This window comes from Oryza sativa, chromosome 2, assembly GCF_034140825.1.
Source record: "Oryza sativa Japonica Group chromosome 2, ASM3414082v1".
In the NCBI taxonomy this organism is placed as follows: Eukaryota; Viridiplantae; Streptophyta; class Magnoliopsida; order Poales; family Poaceae; genus Oryza; species Oryza sativa.
In genome coordinates, this window is record NC_089036.1 from 11,648,741 (window position 1) to 11,662,796 (window position 14,056).

A 14,056-nucleotide genomic window follows, 5' to 3' on the forward strand; every position below is an offset into this window, starting at 1 on the left:
TGTCTGGTCTGTTGAATGTAATAGGAGTTTTGAATAACTTAAACGACGGTTGGTATGTGCACTAGTTTTAATTTTGCCAGATTAGACGAAAGATTTCCAGGTTTATTGTGATGCATCTCGCCAGGGGCCAAGATGGCAAAGTTGTTTCTTATGCTTCACGGCAGTTGCGTCCGCATGAAGGCAACTACCCGACCCACGAGTTGGAATTGGCCGCAGTTGTTCATGCTTTAAAGATCTGGAGGCACTACCTCATTGGTAACCGTTGTGAGGTATATACATATCACAAAAGTCTAAAGTACATCTTCACCCAACCTGATCTAAATCTCCGACAGCGAAGATGGTTGGAGCTAATTAAAGATTATGATATGGGTATACACTCTCATCCCGGCAAGGCTAATGTGGTAGCAGATGCCTTGAGCCGGAAGAGTTATTGCAACGTCGCATGGGTAGAGGAGCTATGCTGTGAGGTTCAACGTGATTTGGAACATCTGAACCTTGGTACAGTTGAGCATGGATTCGTGGCTGCCCTAGAGGCACAACCCACACTGGTGGAGCAGGTTCGCATAGCTCAGGCAAGCGATCCTGAGATAGCAGAACTCAAAAAGAACATGAGGGTTGGAAAAGCCCGAGGTTTTGTTGAGGACGAACAAGGAACAATCTGGATGGGAGAAAGATTGTGTGTACCCGAAAACAAGGAGTTAAAAGACCTAATACTGACAGAAGCTCATCAAACCCAATATTCAATCCATCCTGGCAGTACCAAGACCTCAAAGAAAAATTCTGGTGGGTCAACATGAGAAGGGAAATAGCTAAATTCGTCACACTCTGTGACATTTGCCAACGAGTAAAGGCAGAGCACCAAAGGCCAGCAGGTTTGCTACAACCCCTTCAGATTCCAGAATGGAAATGGGAAGAAATCGGAATGGATTTCATTACGGGTTTGCCCAGGACATCATCGGGGCACGATTCCATTTGGGGAGTCGTTGACCGACTCACCAAAGTGGCTTACTTCATTCCGGTGCACACTACCAACTCAGGGAAGAAGTTAGCAGAACTTTATCTCGCAAGAATCATGTGTTTACATGGGATACCGAAGAAGATCGTATCTGATCGAGGGAGCCAATTCACTTCAATGTTCTGGCAGAAATTGCAAGAAGAATTGGGAACCCGGTTCAACTTCAGCACAGCCTACCATCCACAAACTAATGGCCAGACCAAGCGAGTCAATCAAATACTAGAGGATATGTTGAGACTCTGTGCGCTTGATTTTGGTGGAGCATGGGACAAAAGCTTGCCGTATGCTGAGTTCTCCTACAATAATGGTTACCAGGCTAGTCTGCAAATGGCACCCTTTGGAGCGCTGTATGGACGGAGGTGTCGTACTCCGCTCTTCTGGGATCAGACCGGGGAACGCCAGCTGTTTGGGACAGAAGTTTTAAATGAGGTAGAACAGAAAGTCAGAGCTGTCAGGGAAAGATTGAGAATCGCGCAGTCTCGACAGAAAAGCTATGCAGACAATCGTCGAAGGGAGCTCATTTTTGAAGCAGGGGATTATGTGTATCTTCGCGTCACTCCACTCACGGGGGTACACCGCTTCCAAACCAAAGGAAAGTTGGCACTACGCTTTGTGGGACCATATCGGATTTTGGAACGCAGGGATGAAGTTGCTTACCAACTTGAGCTTCCCTCCAACATGCTTGGCATCCATAACGTGTTCCACGTCTCTCAGTTGAAGAAGTGTTTGAGAATTCTTGAGGAACAGGCAAGTCCGGATCACATCGAAATCCAAGAAGATCTGACCTATGTGGAGAAGCCAGTCCACATCCTTGAGACCAGCGAGAGAAGGACCAGAAACAAGGTAATCAAATTCTGCAAGGTTCAGTGGAGCCACCACTCAGAAGAAGAGGCCACTTGGGATAAAGAAGATGAATTGAAGGCCGCCCATCCGCACCTCTTCGCCAGCTCTTCCGAATCTCGGGGTCGAGATTCCGTTAAGGAGGGTAGGTTTGTCACGCCCTGAAGTTTCCCCCTTCTTCTTTCTTTAAAATTTGTTGAATAAATCATCCGAAGAAATGGTTTAATTTAACCTAGAGTTGAATCCCTAATTAATAAATGGAATTAATAATTGGAAATGGCATTGTGGGATTTTTCTTGGGTTCCACATGTCACAATTGATTAATGTAACGCCCCGATTTTCGTTCGGGAATAAAAATCAATTAATAATACATCTTCTAGAAATTAAATAAAAGTTAAATCAACTTAATCAAGTGAATTATTGAGGGAATTAAAAATTTCCTTTAAAAATTATTGGCCGGGAATATTTTGTAATATTCTTTGTGCCCTAATGTACTCTCCGAAATTTTCCGTGAATTTTCGGAGCTCGAGAAATAGTTTTAATAGCACAAAGATCATTGCATCAATTAAAATAAAAAGAAAACAAATAAAATCCTCCTTCCTCTCTTTGGGCCCCTTTCGGCCCAATCCCTCCTTTCTCTCCCGTGGCCCGCGCGCCCCCTTTCTCTCCCTCTCGGGCCGGCCTCCTCCCTCGGCCCGCTCGGCTCTCTCTCTCCCTCAAGTCCGTTCTGCCTCCCCAGCCGGCCTCTCCCTCCCTCTCTCTCCGACAGGTGGGACCCGTGGACCCCACCTGTCATCCCTTTCCTCCAGCTCCAACTGCCGCCATGGCCGCCTGAGCCACCCCACGACGCCGCTTCCTCCGCGCGCCTCCACGCTCCCGCGCGCGTGCAGACGTGGTCCACCCCACGTCCTCCCCTTCCTCCACTTTCCCCCCCCAAAAATCGGCGCCGTTCGAGCCCCACTCGCCCACGTCGCCGGAGCTCCATCCGCCGGCCGTTGCCGCCCGCCACGGCCACGATCTCCCCCTCCGGGGCCTATAAAAATGCACCCCGACCTCCCCTCATCCGTTTCCCCAACTCACTGCCCCCTCCCGCGTGCTCTCTCGAGCTCCCCACGCCCCTCCCGTGTGCCACCGCACGCCGACGACCCTCCAGCCGCGCGCCGTCGCCGCTTCCGTCGCCCCCGCACTGCGCCGCTGCCACCTATAGCATCGCAGCGTCCCACCGCACCCCGGCATCCACTCCATTTCCCCTCCCCGCCTCTGAAACACCGTCGCCACGCGCACCACCTCTCTCCACCGTCTCCGCCGCTTGGCGCCGCTCCTAACCACCCCAAGCAGCGCCGCCGCCGCCGCTTGCTTCGCAGTGCCGAGGAGCACCTCGGCCGCCGCTTTTCACGGCCAGGATCCCGCCGGGACACGGTTCCCCTCGCGCCGGTCCTTCCAGCCGCCGTCCGCCGGTTCCCGCTCGTGGAACGCCGCCGGGCCGCCGTTCCGCCTTCGTCCCGAGGAGCGCCGACGCCGAGCTCCCCGCCTTTCCCCGCCCCTCGTCGCCGCGTCCTTGGTGAGCTCCTCTTCTCCCTCCTTGCCTCCCTCCTCTGTCTCCTGTGCGCGCTTTCGCGCCGGTGGCCGCCGCCGGCGACCACCTGGCCATGCGCCGCCGCCCCGCTCGCCTGGGCCACCCGGACCCCCCCTTGTCGCGCCGCGTCGATCTTGTGCGCCGCCACCGCCCATGCGTGCCGCCTCTCCCGCGCCGCCCGTCGGTCGCCGTCGCCGGAGACCGCGCTACCGCCGCGCCATGGCTCAGCTAGGCCGGCTTTGTGCCGTGCTGTGCCCCAGCCGCGCCGCCCCTGGCCGCCCGATCGGCTTGGGCCGATCCGGACCGTCGGTTCCCGTGGACCGGTGGTGGACCACCTTGGTGGTCCCGGTCCACGGTGGACCGGTGCCCTTGTGCCGCTGACCGGTGGGGCCCACTTGCCGGCGCCGCCCCTCCCCTTTGATGACGTCAGCAACCCTCTTTTCCCTTTGGAAAAATAAATAATAATTGCGTCATAATTCGTTAATAATTCTAGAAATTCATTTAAATGGCTCAAAACTTCTAAAATTCATATCTAATTCATTCGAACTCCAAATTGGGCCATTCAAATTGCAAAATTCATCTAAAATTGAGCTCTACATGTTTGTTTACTTTTTATGTACTGTTTCCTTGGTTTTTATTAGAGTTTTTCCATCTTAATAAGTCGACCCAATACACTGTAGTTCAGGTGGGTTGGCTGGGCCTGTTCAACGTGGTGTAGCGTTGATCAGTGGAGATTTAATGTTACTCTAATTACTCAACAGTTTTATTGCTTTGCTCAATAAAATGTTTTACAACCGCCTTTATGCAAATAGCCACAAACCCCTCCTTGTATCCCCTTGCACGTCTGCATCGTTGGTGTGGCTTGCTGAGTACGGTGGTTGTACTCAGTCTTGCTATTATTCCCCCTTTTCAGAAGTGTAGTGCTTCTGAGCTGAAGATGGAATTAGAGGACCAAGGCTTAGACCCCAGTTGAGTTTTGCCTGTGGAGTGGAGCTGAAGCCCCGCTAGGATCGCCTTTTTCCGCTGCTGTCGTTCTGTTCCGGTGTGAGGACTAAGTGCCTATTCCGTAAGTATTTTACGCTTTATTTACGTTTGGAACTGTATATTACTTGTCGTTTTGTGTACCCTAGCTGGTCCTGGACAGGGATTTAATACGCAAAATAGTCTGGAAATTTGGGTGAAATTTCTGGGCGTGACAATTAACAGGATTTTTAGTGGAATTTTCAGAGCCTTAAAAGTAATTTTAACCAATTAAAAATGAGCAAGTGCAATATTTTTAATCCCAGGAAAAATCCTTTTTCTCGTTTTCTTTTCTTTTCCTTCCTTTTTCTCTTGATGGGCCGTCAGCCCATCTCTCTCCCGCGCCCCCATCCTTCTTGATGGGCCGGCCCAAGCCGCCTCCCTCCTCTCCCCGGGTCACTGATAGGTGGGGCCCACCTGTCGGCCCCGTCTTCCTCCTCCAGCCGGCGGCAACCGCCGCTGCCGCCGAAACCGCCGCGCTGCCGCCATTTCCCGCCCTTCTCTGCACCCCCACTCCGCCCGCACCTCGCGCCCACGCCGCCGCTGTCACGCCCAGAAATTCACGAACTAGAATTTCTAAGCTGAATGTGCATTAAACCCCTGTCCAGGACCAGCCAGGGTACACAAACGACAATTGTTGACATACAGATCCACGTCTTACAAAAATATAAAAGGTTACAAACGCAGCGGAAAAAGATAAAAGCGAGCCAATCCTGAAGACTTGACTCCTGCAGTGGGGCGATTCCACTCCACAGGCATCCTTAACGGCAGCGACGAAACCAACTTCTTCGAGACATCTTCAACTGAAAAGAACTTCAACTCTGGTTTGGGGGAAAAGAGAGCAAGACTGAGTACTACCCACTGTACTCAGCAAGTCATACCGGAAGAGGAAGTATCAGCATGATATATCCAAGGGAGGCTAAAGGTTCTTCTGCATAAAGCTAGCATTTAAAAGCAGTAGTTGAAAGCAGTAAAACAATTGTAGCAATTAATCAATATTAACCAATCACTGTCCAACGCTACACCACGTTGTAACAGGCCCAACCAACCACCTGAACTAACCAGTTCTATGAGATAACTAGGGGTGAGACTAATCACGGTGAATCTGGTCGACCGCCCATAACCGCGGGCACGGCTATTCGAATAGTTTTACTCTGATCAGAGGTGTACAACTGTACCCACAAGACACAGCCCCACGACACGTTTCCGTGCACCGACATGCCACCATAACATACCGGAAAGAGGCCGTGACAGGACCCTTCGCATAAACCCCCTCTAACTGATCGCACCACACCTTAGGGTTTGCCCCCCTCCCCAGCAGGCAATGGGCAGCCCCCTTTCGTGCCGCGGTGAATCCAGAAGCCCATCAACCGGACACCCCAGCCGACCCAACTCCATCACGCCCACCCTCGCCTGGGTACGTCGGCTAGAGGAAAGCTACACGACAAGCCTAGCCGTTGCCCACGCTGGCTTGTGGTAAGTACGATAAGTTCTTCCAGGGCCTCCCGCGAACCGGTCTTTAATTGCCATGGGCACGACTAGTAAAACCATGCACCCACAGCCCACCATGTAGTGTATTTTAATTAACCAACACCATTGCGGTGGCACTAATCCAAAGCTATGCCAATAATCAAAATCTATGCTTTAATGTAATTCCCCCATTTTGTACTAGTTGAACTAAGTATGGCTAAGCATTTCCTAAACCAACATCTAGTCATTTTAATACCCAAGTTATGAATGGCATAAGGTAAAAAATATATGGCTGAGTAGTAGGACCCATCCCACATGATATGGTAAAACAATGCAATATTTAACAGAAATGCAGGACATTTGTAAATTGGGTACAATATGATCAATGGTAATGCATGACTTGCCTTGCTCTCGTACTGATGAGACCACAGCAACGTCTTCGAGAAACCGTGGGTCGATGAAACGGCTGAAATCTACGCGACCAACAAAGCACACAAGCAAAACATGCTATAAGTCTACTGAAATAGGAAACAAAACCATTTTTAATGGATTCTATGCATTTTTATGAATTTACTGAGACTTGAATGGACTTAATCGGAGCTCGGATGAATTAGTTATGATTTTTAGAAGATTATCTGAGTTTTACTATACAAAGAAAAAAAACTTAATTATTTATTGCGCAATAATAAATCATGGATGACGTTAGCAAAAAGGGGGGTGCGGCTCACCGACATGCGGGGCCCACCCGGCAGCGGCTCAAGGGGGAAGAGGTGGCACCGGTTGGTGGGTGGGCCCCACCGGGCAGTGGCTCAAGGGGGAGAGGGCGACGCCCGGTCGGCTCGGCTCGGCTTCAAACCGGCTGGCCGGTTAGGTGATGCGGCGGCGGCGAGCGGCCACCGATGGCGGCGACCGGCGGCGCGGGAGACGGCGGTGGCTGGCGAGGAGATGGCGGCACACGGCCGAAGCGGCGGCGCGGACAGGAGGCGGTGACGCACACGAGGAAGGGAGAGTAAAAGAGGGGGAGGGAGTCCTCACCGGGGATTCGGCCGGCGTGGGTGAAGACTACGGCAGACGGTGGCGGCAAGCGGCGGACGGCGGGGCGCGCGGGATGGACGAGACGGGCCTCGATCTCACGAGGCCAACGGCGGCAACAGAGCGGCGCGGCGACGGCACTAGCGACGGCTAGCGGCGGTTGGAGGCGGCGGTAGGCAGCGGCGCGTGGGGAGAGCGGTGCGGCGGCGGCACGCGGCAAGCGAGCGGCGGCCGGGATAGCTCCCGCGACGGCGAAGCTAGCGGCGGTGGCGGCTTGGTGCGGCGGTGGCTATAGCGGCGGCGGTGCACGGCTATTTAGGGATTCAACTCTAGGTTAAATTAAACAATTTCTTCGGACGGTTTATTTTACCAATTTTAAAGCAAGGAGGGGAATTTCAAGGCGTGACAAACCTACCCTCCTTAAACGAATCTCGACCCCGAGATTCGGAAGAGCTGGCGAAGAGGTGCGGATGGGCGGCCTTCAATTCATCTACTCTTTCCCAGGTGGCCTCTTCCTCTGAGTGGTGGCTCCACTGAACTTTGCAAAACCTGATCACCTTGTTTTTGGTCCTTCTCTTGCTGGTTTCGAGGATACGAATCAGCTTCTCCACATATGTCAGATCTTGTTGGATGTCGATGTGCTCTGAGTTAGCTTGTTCCTCAGGTACCCTCAAACACTTCTTCAACTGAGATACATGAAACACATCGTGGATAGCTGCCATGTTAGATGGAAGCTCAAGCTGGTATGCGACTTCACCTCTGCGTTCCAAAATCCTGTATGGTCCCACAAAGCGCGGTGCCAATTTGCCTTTCATCTGGAACCGGTGTACTCCCCGGAGCGTAGTGACACGAAGGTACACATAATCCCCTGCTTCGAAAGTAGGCTCTCTTCGGCGGTTGTCAGCATAACTCTTCTGCCGAGACTGGGCGATTCTCAATCTTTCCCTGACGGTCCTAACTTTCTCCTCTGCTTCGGTTAGCACTTCTGTCCTAAACAGTTGGCGCTCACCTGTTTGATCCCAGAAGAGTGGCGTACGACACTTCCGGCCATACAATGCTTCAAACGGTGCCATTTGCAAACTGGCCTGATAGCTATTGTTGTAGGAGAATTCGACATACGGTAGACTTTTATCCAGGCTCCACCAAAGTCAAGTGCACAAGCTCTCAACATATCTTCCAAGATTTGATTTACTCGCTTGGTCTGACCATCTGTTTTGTGGATGATAAGCCGTGCTGAAATTCAACCGGGTTCCCAATTCTTCTTGCAGCTTCTGCCAGAACTTTGAAGTGAACTGACTTCCTCGATCAGATACAATCTTCTTAGGTACCGCATGCAAACACATGATTCTTGAAAGGTAGAGCTCTGCCAATCTTTTCCCAGTATAGGTAGTGTGCACTGGAATGAAATGAGCGACCTTCGTGAGGCGATCCACGACTACTCAAATTGAATCATGCCCTAACGATGTCCTGGGCAACCCAGTGATGAAATCCATTCCGATTTCTTCTCATTTCCATTCCGGGATCTGAAGGGGTTGAAGCAATCTGCGGGCCTCTGATGTTCTGCTTTGACTCGCTGACAAACATCGCAAAACACGACAAATTCAGCTATTTCTCTTCTCATGCTGGCCCACCAGAATTTCTCTTTGAGGTCCTGGTACATTTTAGTACTTCCGGGATGAATTGAATACTGAGTTTGATGAGCTTCTGTGAGTATCAGATCCTTCAGTTCTTTGTCGTCAGGTACACACAATCTTTCTCCCAACCAGATTGTGCCATGCTCATCCTCATGAAAATCTCGGGCTTTTCCAACCCTCATATTCCTTTTCAGCTCAGCTATTTCAGGATCATTTACCTAAGGTGCTCTGACTTGATCCACGAGCGTAGGCCGTGCCTCTAGGGCAGCTACGAACCCGTGTTCCATGATACCCAAATTTAGTTGCTCTAGATCTTGCTGCAATTTGTCACACATGCCTTCGGTACATACTGCATTGCAATAGCTCTTCCTGCTCAAAGCATCTGCTACCACATTTGCTTTACCTAGATGATAATGTATCCCCATGTCATAATCTTTAATTAACTCCAGCCATCTTCACTGTCGGAGATTCAAGTCAGGCTGAGTGAAGATGTACTTCAGACTCTTGTGGTCAGTGTAGACTTCACAGCGGTTGCCAATAAGATAGTGCCGCCAGATTTTCAGAGCATGAACCATTGCTGCCAACTCAAGATCATGAGTAGGATAATTGCTTTCGTGTGGACGCAACTGTCGCGAAGCATATGCGACCACTCTGCTTTCCTACATCAAAACACATCCTAGCCCTTGGCGAGATGCATCACAGTAGACCTGGAAGTCTTTCGTCTGGTCTTGCAGAATTAGAACGGGTGCAGATACTAACTTCTTCTTAAGTTCTTCAAAACCTTGGTTGCACTCAGCTGACCACTTGAACTTTTCATCTTTCTTAAGCAACTGAGTCATAGGCCTGGCAATCTTGGAGAAATTTTCGATGAACCGACGGTAATAGCCCGCAAGTTCAAGGAAACTCCGTATCTGAGAAACTGTCTTTGGTGGGGTCCACTTTGTAACTGACTCCACATTCGATGGATCCACTGCCACACGTTGAGTAGTAATGACGCGACCCAGAAATTTGACTTCTGACAACCAGAAGTCACACTTACTGAACTTGGCATATAACTGGTGCTCCTTCAATTTCTTGAGTACCAGACGGAGATGTTGCTCATGTTCTTCTTCAGACTTTGAATAGATAAGTATGTCGTCAATGAACACCACGACAAACTTGTCAAGAAACTCCATAAACACTTTGTTCATTAAGTTCATGAAGAAGGCCGGTACATTGGTGAGTCCAAATGACATAACCGTGCACTCAAACCACCCACACCGAGTGGTGAAGGCTGTCTTGGGAATATCCTCTTCTCGAATTCTCAACTGATGATAGCCTGATCGCAGGTATATCTTGGAAAACACCTTAGCTCCTTTTAGCTGATCAAACAGGTCATCAATTCTTGGCAACGGATATTTGTTCTTGATTGTGACCTCATTAAGGACGCGATAATCAACGCACATCCTCTTGGTCTTGTCTTTCTTCTCCACAAAGATAACCGGAGCACCCCAAGGTGAAGTACTAGGTCGGATGTATCATTTCTGCAGCTGTTCATCAACTTGCTTCTTGACCTCTGCTAGCTCATTAGCTGCCATTCTGTATGGCCTCTTGTAGATCGGAGCAGTTCCGGGTGCCAAATCAATCCAGAACTCGATTTCTCTCTTCGGTGGCATTGTAGTGAGGTCTTCAGGAAATACCTCAGGATATTCTTGTACTATTGGTATATCCTCCAACTTCATGGGACATTTTTCCTCTATTTCTGTCTGATCCTCAATAGCAGCCTAATTCAGACTCGCTACGGACTTCTGCGACACTGGAGAACGGAATGTGATCTTCTCCCCTTTATCGTTGGTTAGGGTGATAGTGCGACTTGCACAGTTGATCACTCCCTTGTGTCTGGTCAACCAATCCATTCCGAGAATGACATCTAGGTCTTTGGATTCGAGAAGGATGAGGTTGGATAGAAATGGTGATCTTTTGATCTCTATAGTCACTGAGGGGCAGTAGTGTGCGGTGTTCAGGTCATTTCCAGGGATATGAACCCGCATCGGTATTTTAAGTTCCACTACTGATAATCCATGTGTCCCAGCAAATCTCTTGGAAATGAAAGAATGTGAGGCACCAGAATCAAAAAGAACAGTGGCTGGATATGAGTTCACTGGAAACGTGCCCAGCACGACCTCTGGTGCTGCCTGTGCCTCTTCTGCAGACGCATGATTAACGCGGGCCTGGACGAACCTAGGTCCAGCGCGCTTCAGCTTCGGACATTTGCCAGCAAAGTGGCCGTGCTTGCCACAGTTGAAGCAGGGTCCTGGCTTTCCTCTGGACTCCTTCTTGAGCTGTTCTGACTGAGCCGGCATAGCTGGTAGATCTGACTGAGCTGGTTCCATTAATGGGGGTGGAGTTGAGTTGTGGTGGTGCTGCTCACTACTGTTGTGACTGCCACCGTTGTAGTCGTTGTTGAAGTTACTCGGGTGATAAGGACGGTGCTGATGGACGATCAGGGTGGAAGGCTCACCTAGCTGTCCCGTCATGAAGCGAGGCTTCTGATTGTTCCCCTGAGGAAAGCTGATCTGAGCTGCCTTTCCTTTTCGATCCATTTTGTTGCGTTGTTCTTCCTGACGGATAGCCTTGTCCACAAGCTTCTCAAAATCCTCATAGACTCCTGAGATCAGCTGTTGGTCAATTCATCATCAAGACCAAACAAAAACTTCTCTTGCTTCTCAGCATCGGTGCGCACGTCCTCAGGAGCGTAGCACGCAAGGCGGTTGAACTCATGCAGGTATTCTGTAACTGTTCTGGTTCCTTGATGCAGTGCGCGGAACTCTCTTTTCTTTTGTGCCATAATCCCCTCAGGAATCTGTGCCTTCCTGAAGCTTTGACAAAACTCTGCCCAAGTAACCTCCGTTGCATCCAGACGGGTCACCACGTAGTTATCCCACCAGGCAGAAGCGAGACCTTGCAACTGATGTGTAGCAAAAACAACCTTCTCTTGGTCGTTGCATTGCAGAAGGTTCAGCTTCTTCTCAATAGCACGGAGCCAGTCATTGGCCTCCATTGGGTTGCTGGTGCTTGAGAAAGTGGGTGGCTAGATACGAAGAAAGTCTAACAGCTTGGACAGGTGTGATGGTGGAGGACCAGACTACTGGTTCTGCTGCGCCTGCTGCAACATCTGATGGTAATGTTGCTGCATCTGTTGCATCATCATTGTCATCATCTGAGTGACCGTTGGGTTCTCGGGCAGTGGAGGTGGACTACTGCTAGATGCACCACTGGTTTGAGCTACATCGATCTGCTCTTCGCTGCCACTGGTGTCGCTGGAGTCACGGGGATCATTCCTTGTCTTCACCATCTGGACGAGGATAGGTAGAAATAAGAGAAAGGAAGAAAACAGATGGCTCAGAAACTAATACTTCTTATAGATTTAAGTGCAATTATCTGACTTGAATTAAAACACTAAAAAGGGGCAAGCAACTCCTAATTAAGGCAGCCATACCACTGACACATGATATCGACCGCCGACTAACCCACAAGCAACAAACCTAAACACAGAAACTAGCAAGCAAACAGGCTAAGAAGACGATAAAGCTAAGGGCGGCGAGGCGGCGACTCTGAAGCTCGGAGCAACGCTTGCAATCGGAGAACAGGTCTGACATCTAAGGTAGACAAGGGATAGGAATCAACGCATGCTCAAATCCAAATTTAAACAAAACAACAAATCACTCAAATAAATAACCGAGCATGGTGATTTTTATGCATAGATCATTTTTCATGAACCCAGACAAAGATACTAATGCAACTGACTAAACGATAAATTAATGCACAAAATAGATGCATAGCTATAATGATACGCATAAAATGTCCCCATCGTACCTAGACACGAATTAGAGCATATCACCCAACAAATTCCCGACTGACTGCCAAATAAATTCCAAATAAAGTTTTGCTAAAACCCTAGACTGCCTCTAGCTGAGAAATCCGATTAAATAGCGATCAAGATTTTTCCCACAAATCAAAAGAGCAAACCCCAAAATTTTCCCGAAACAAATCCAAGTGCAAAAGGCATGTGTAGATGAAAAGGTTTTAGATGGCTCTTAGGGTTTCCATTTGGCTTGTCCAATGGTCAAGGTCGGCTCTGATACCAACTTGTCACGCCCAGAAATTCACGGACCAGAATTTCTAAGCCGAATGTGCATTAAACCCCTGTCTAGGACCAGCCAGGGTACACAAACGATAATTGTTGACATACAGATCCACGTCTTACAAAAATGTAAAAGGTTACAAATGCAGCAGAAAAATATAAAAGCGAGCTAATCCTGAAGACTTGACTTCTGCAGTGGGGCGATTCCACTCCACAGGCATCCTTGACGGCAGCGACGAAACCAAATTCTTCGAGACATCTTCAACTGAAAAGAACTTCAACTCTGGTGTGGGGGCACGACTAGCAAAACTATGCACCCACAGCCCACCATGTAGTGTATTTTAATTAACCAACACCATTGCGGTGGCACTAATCTAAAGCTATGCCAATAATCAAAATCTATGCTTTAATGTAATTCCCCCATTGTGTACTAGTTGAACTAAGCATGGCTAAGCATTTCCGAAACCAACATCTAGTCATTTTAATACCCAAGTTATCAATGGCATAAGGTAAACAATATATGGCTGAGTAGTAGGACCCATCCCACATGATATTGTAAAACAATGCAATATTTAATAGAAATACGAGACATTTGTAAATTGGGTACAATATGATCAATGGTAATACATGACTTGCCTTGCTCTCGCACTGATGAGACCACAGCAACGTCTTCAAGAAACCACGGATCGACGAAACGGCCAAAATCTACGCGACCAACAAAGCACACAAGCAAAACATGCTATAAGTCTACTGAAACAGTAAACAAAACCATTTTTAATGGATTCTATGCATTTTATGAATTTACTGAGACTTGAATGGACTTAATCGGAGCTCGGATGAATTATTTATTGAGCTCTGAAAATTCCATTAAAAATCCTGTTAGCATATTTTGACATGTAGAATCCAAGAAAAATTCCACATGCCGATTCCGATTATTATTTGCATTTATTAATTTAGGGATTCAACTCTAGGTTAAATTAAACAATTTCTTCGGACGATTTATTTTACAAATTTTAAAGCAAGGAGGGGAACTTCAGGGCGTGACAGCTGCCCTCTCCCACGCTTCTCCCGCACGCGCGCGCACCCCGCACCGACCGGGATTCAAATTTGAATCCTCTCTCTCTCCCCCTCACCACCTTCCCACGTCGCCGGCCAAATCGGGAGGGTTCCCGGCCACGTTCTCCCCTCCCGTGCCCTATAAATCGCTCCCCGCGTCCCCCTCTCTCGTTTTCGCTCTCGCCGCCCTCTCTTGCGCCTCCTACCCCCACCACGTCGCGCTCGCAAAGCTCCTCCGCCGCCGCCGCTCTCTGGCCACGTGCCGCCGCTGCTACAACTGCTGCCACATC

General features: G+C 49.3%; 2 protein-coding genes across 2 annotated transcripts; one reads left to right on the top strand and one right to left on the bottom strand.

Annotated features, from left to right (window-relative positions):
• Nucleotides 1-365: 365 nt before the first annotated feature.
• LOC136355215 (uncharacterized) lies at nt 366-9,267 on the top strand. The gene is made up of 4 exons (XM_066307611.1): nt 366-676; nt 851-938; nt 1,145-1,858; nt 9,037-9,267. Exons 1-4 carry the CDS (start codon nt 366-368, stop codon nt 9,265-9,267), a joined length of 1,344 nt encoding a protein of 447 aa, XP_066163708.1.
• An 837-nt stretch (nt 9,268-10,104) lies between these two features.
• LOC136355216 (uncharacterized) lies at nt 10,105-11,921 on the bottom strand. Its single transcript, XM_066307612.1, has 4 exons — nt 11,716-11,921; nt 11,310-11,634; nt 10,444-11,244; nt 10,105-10,350 (listed from the first exon to the last, which is right to left on the bottom strand). Exons 1-4 carry the CDS (start codon nt 11,919-11,921, stop codon nt 10,105-10,107), a joined length of 1,578 nt encoding a protein of 525 aa, XP_066163709.1.
• Nucleotides 11,922-14,056: the final 2,135 nt, after the last annotated feature.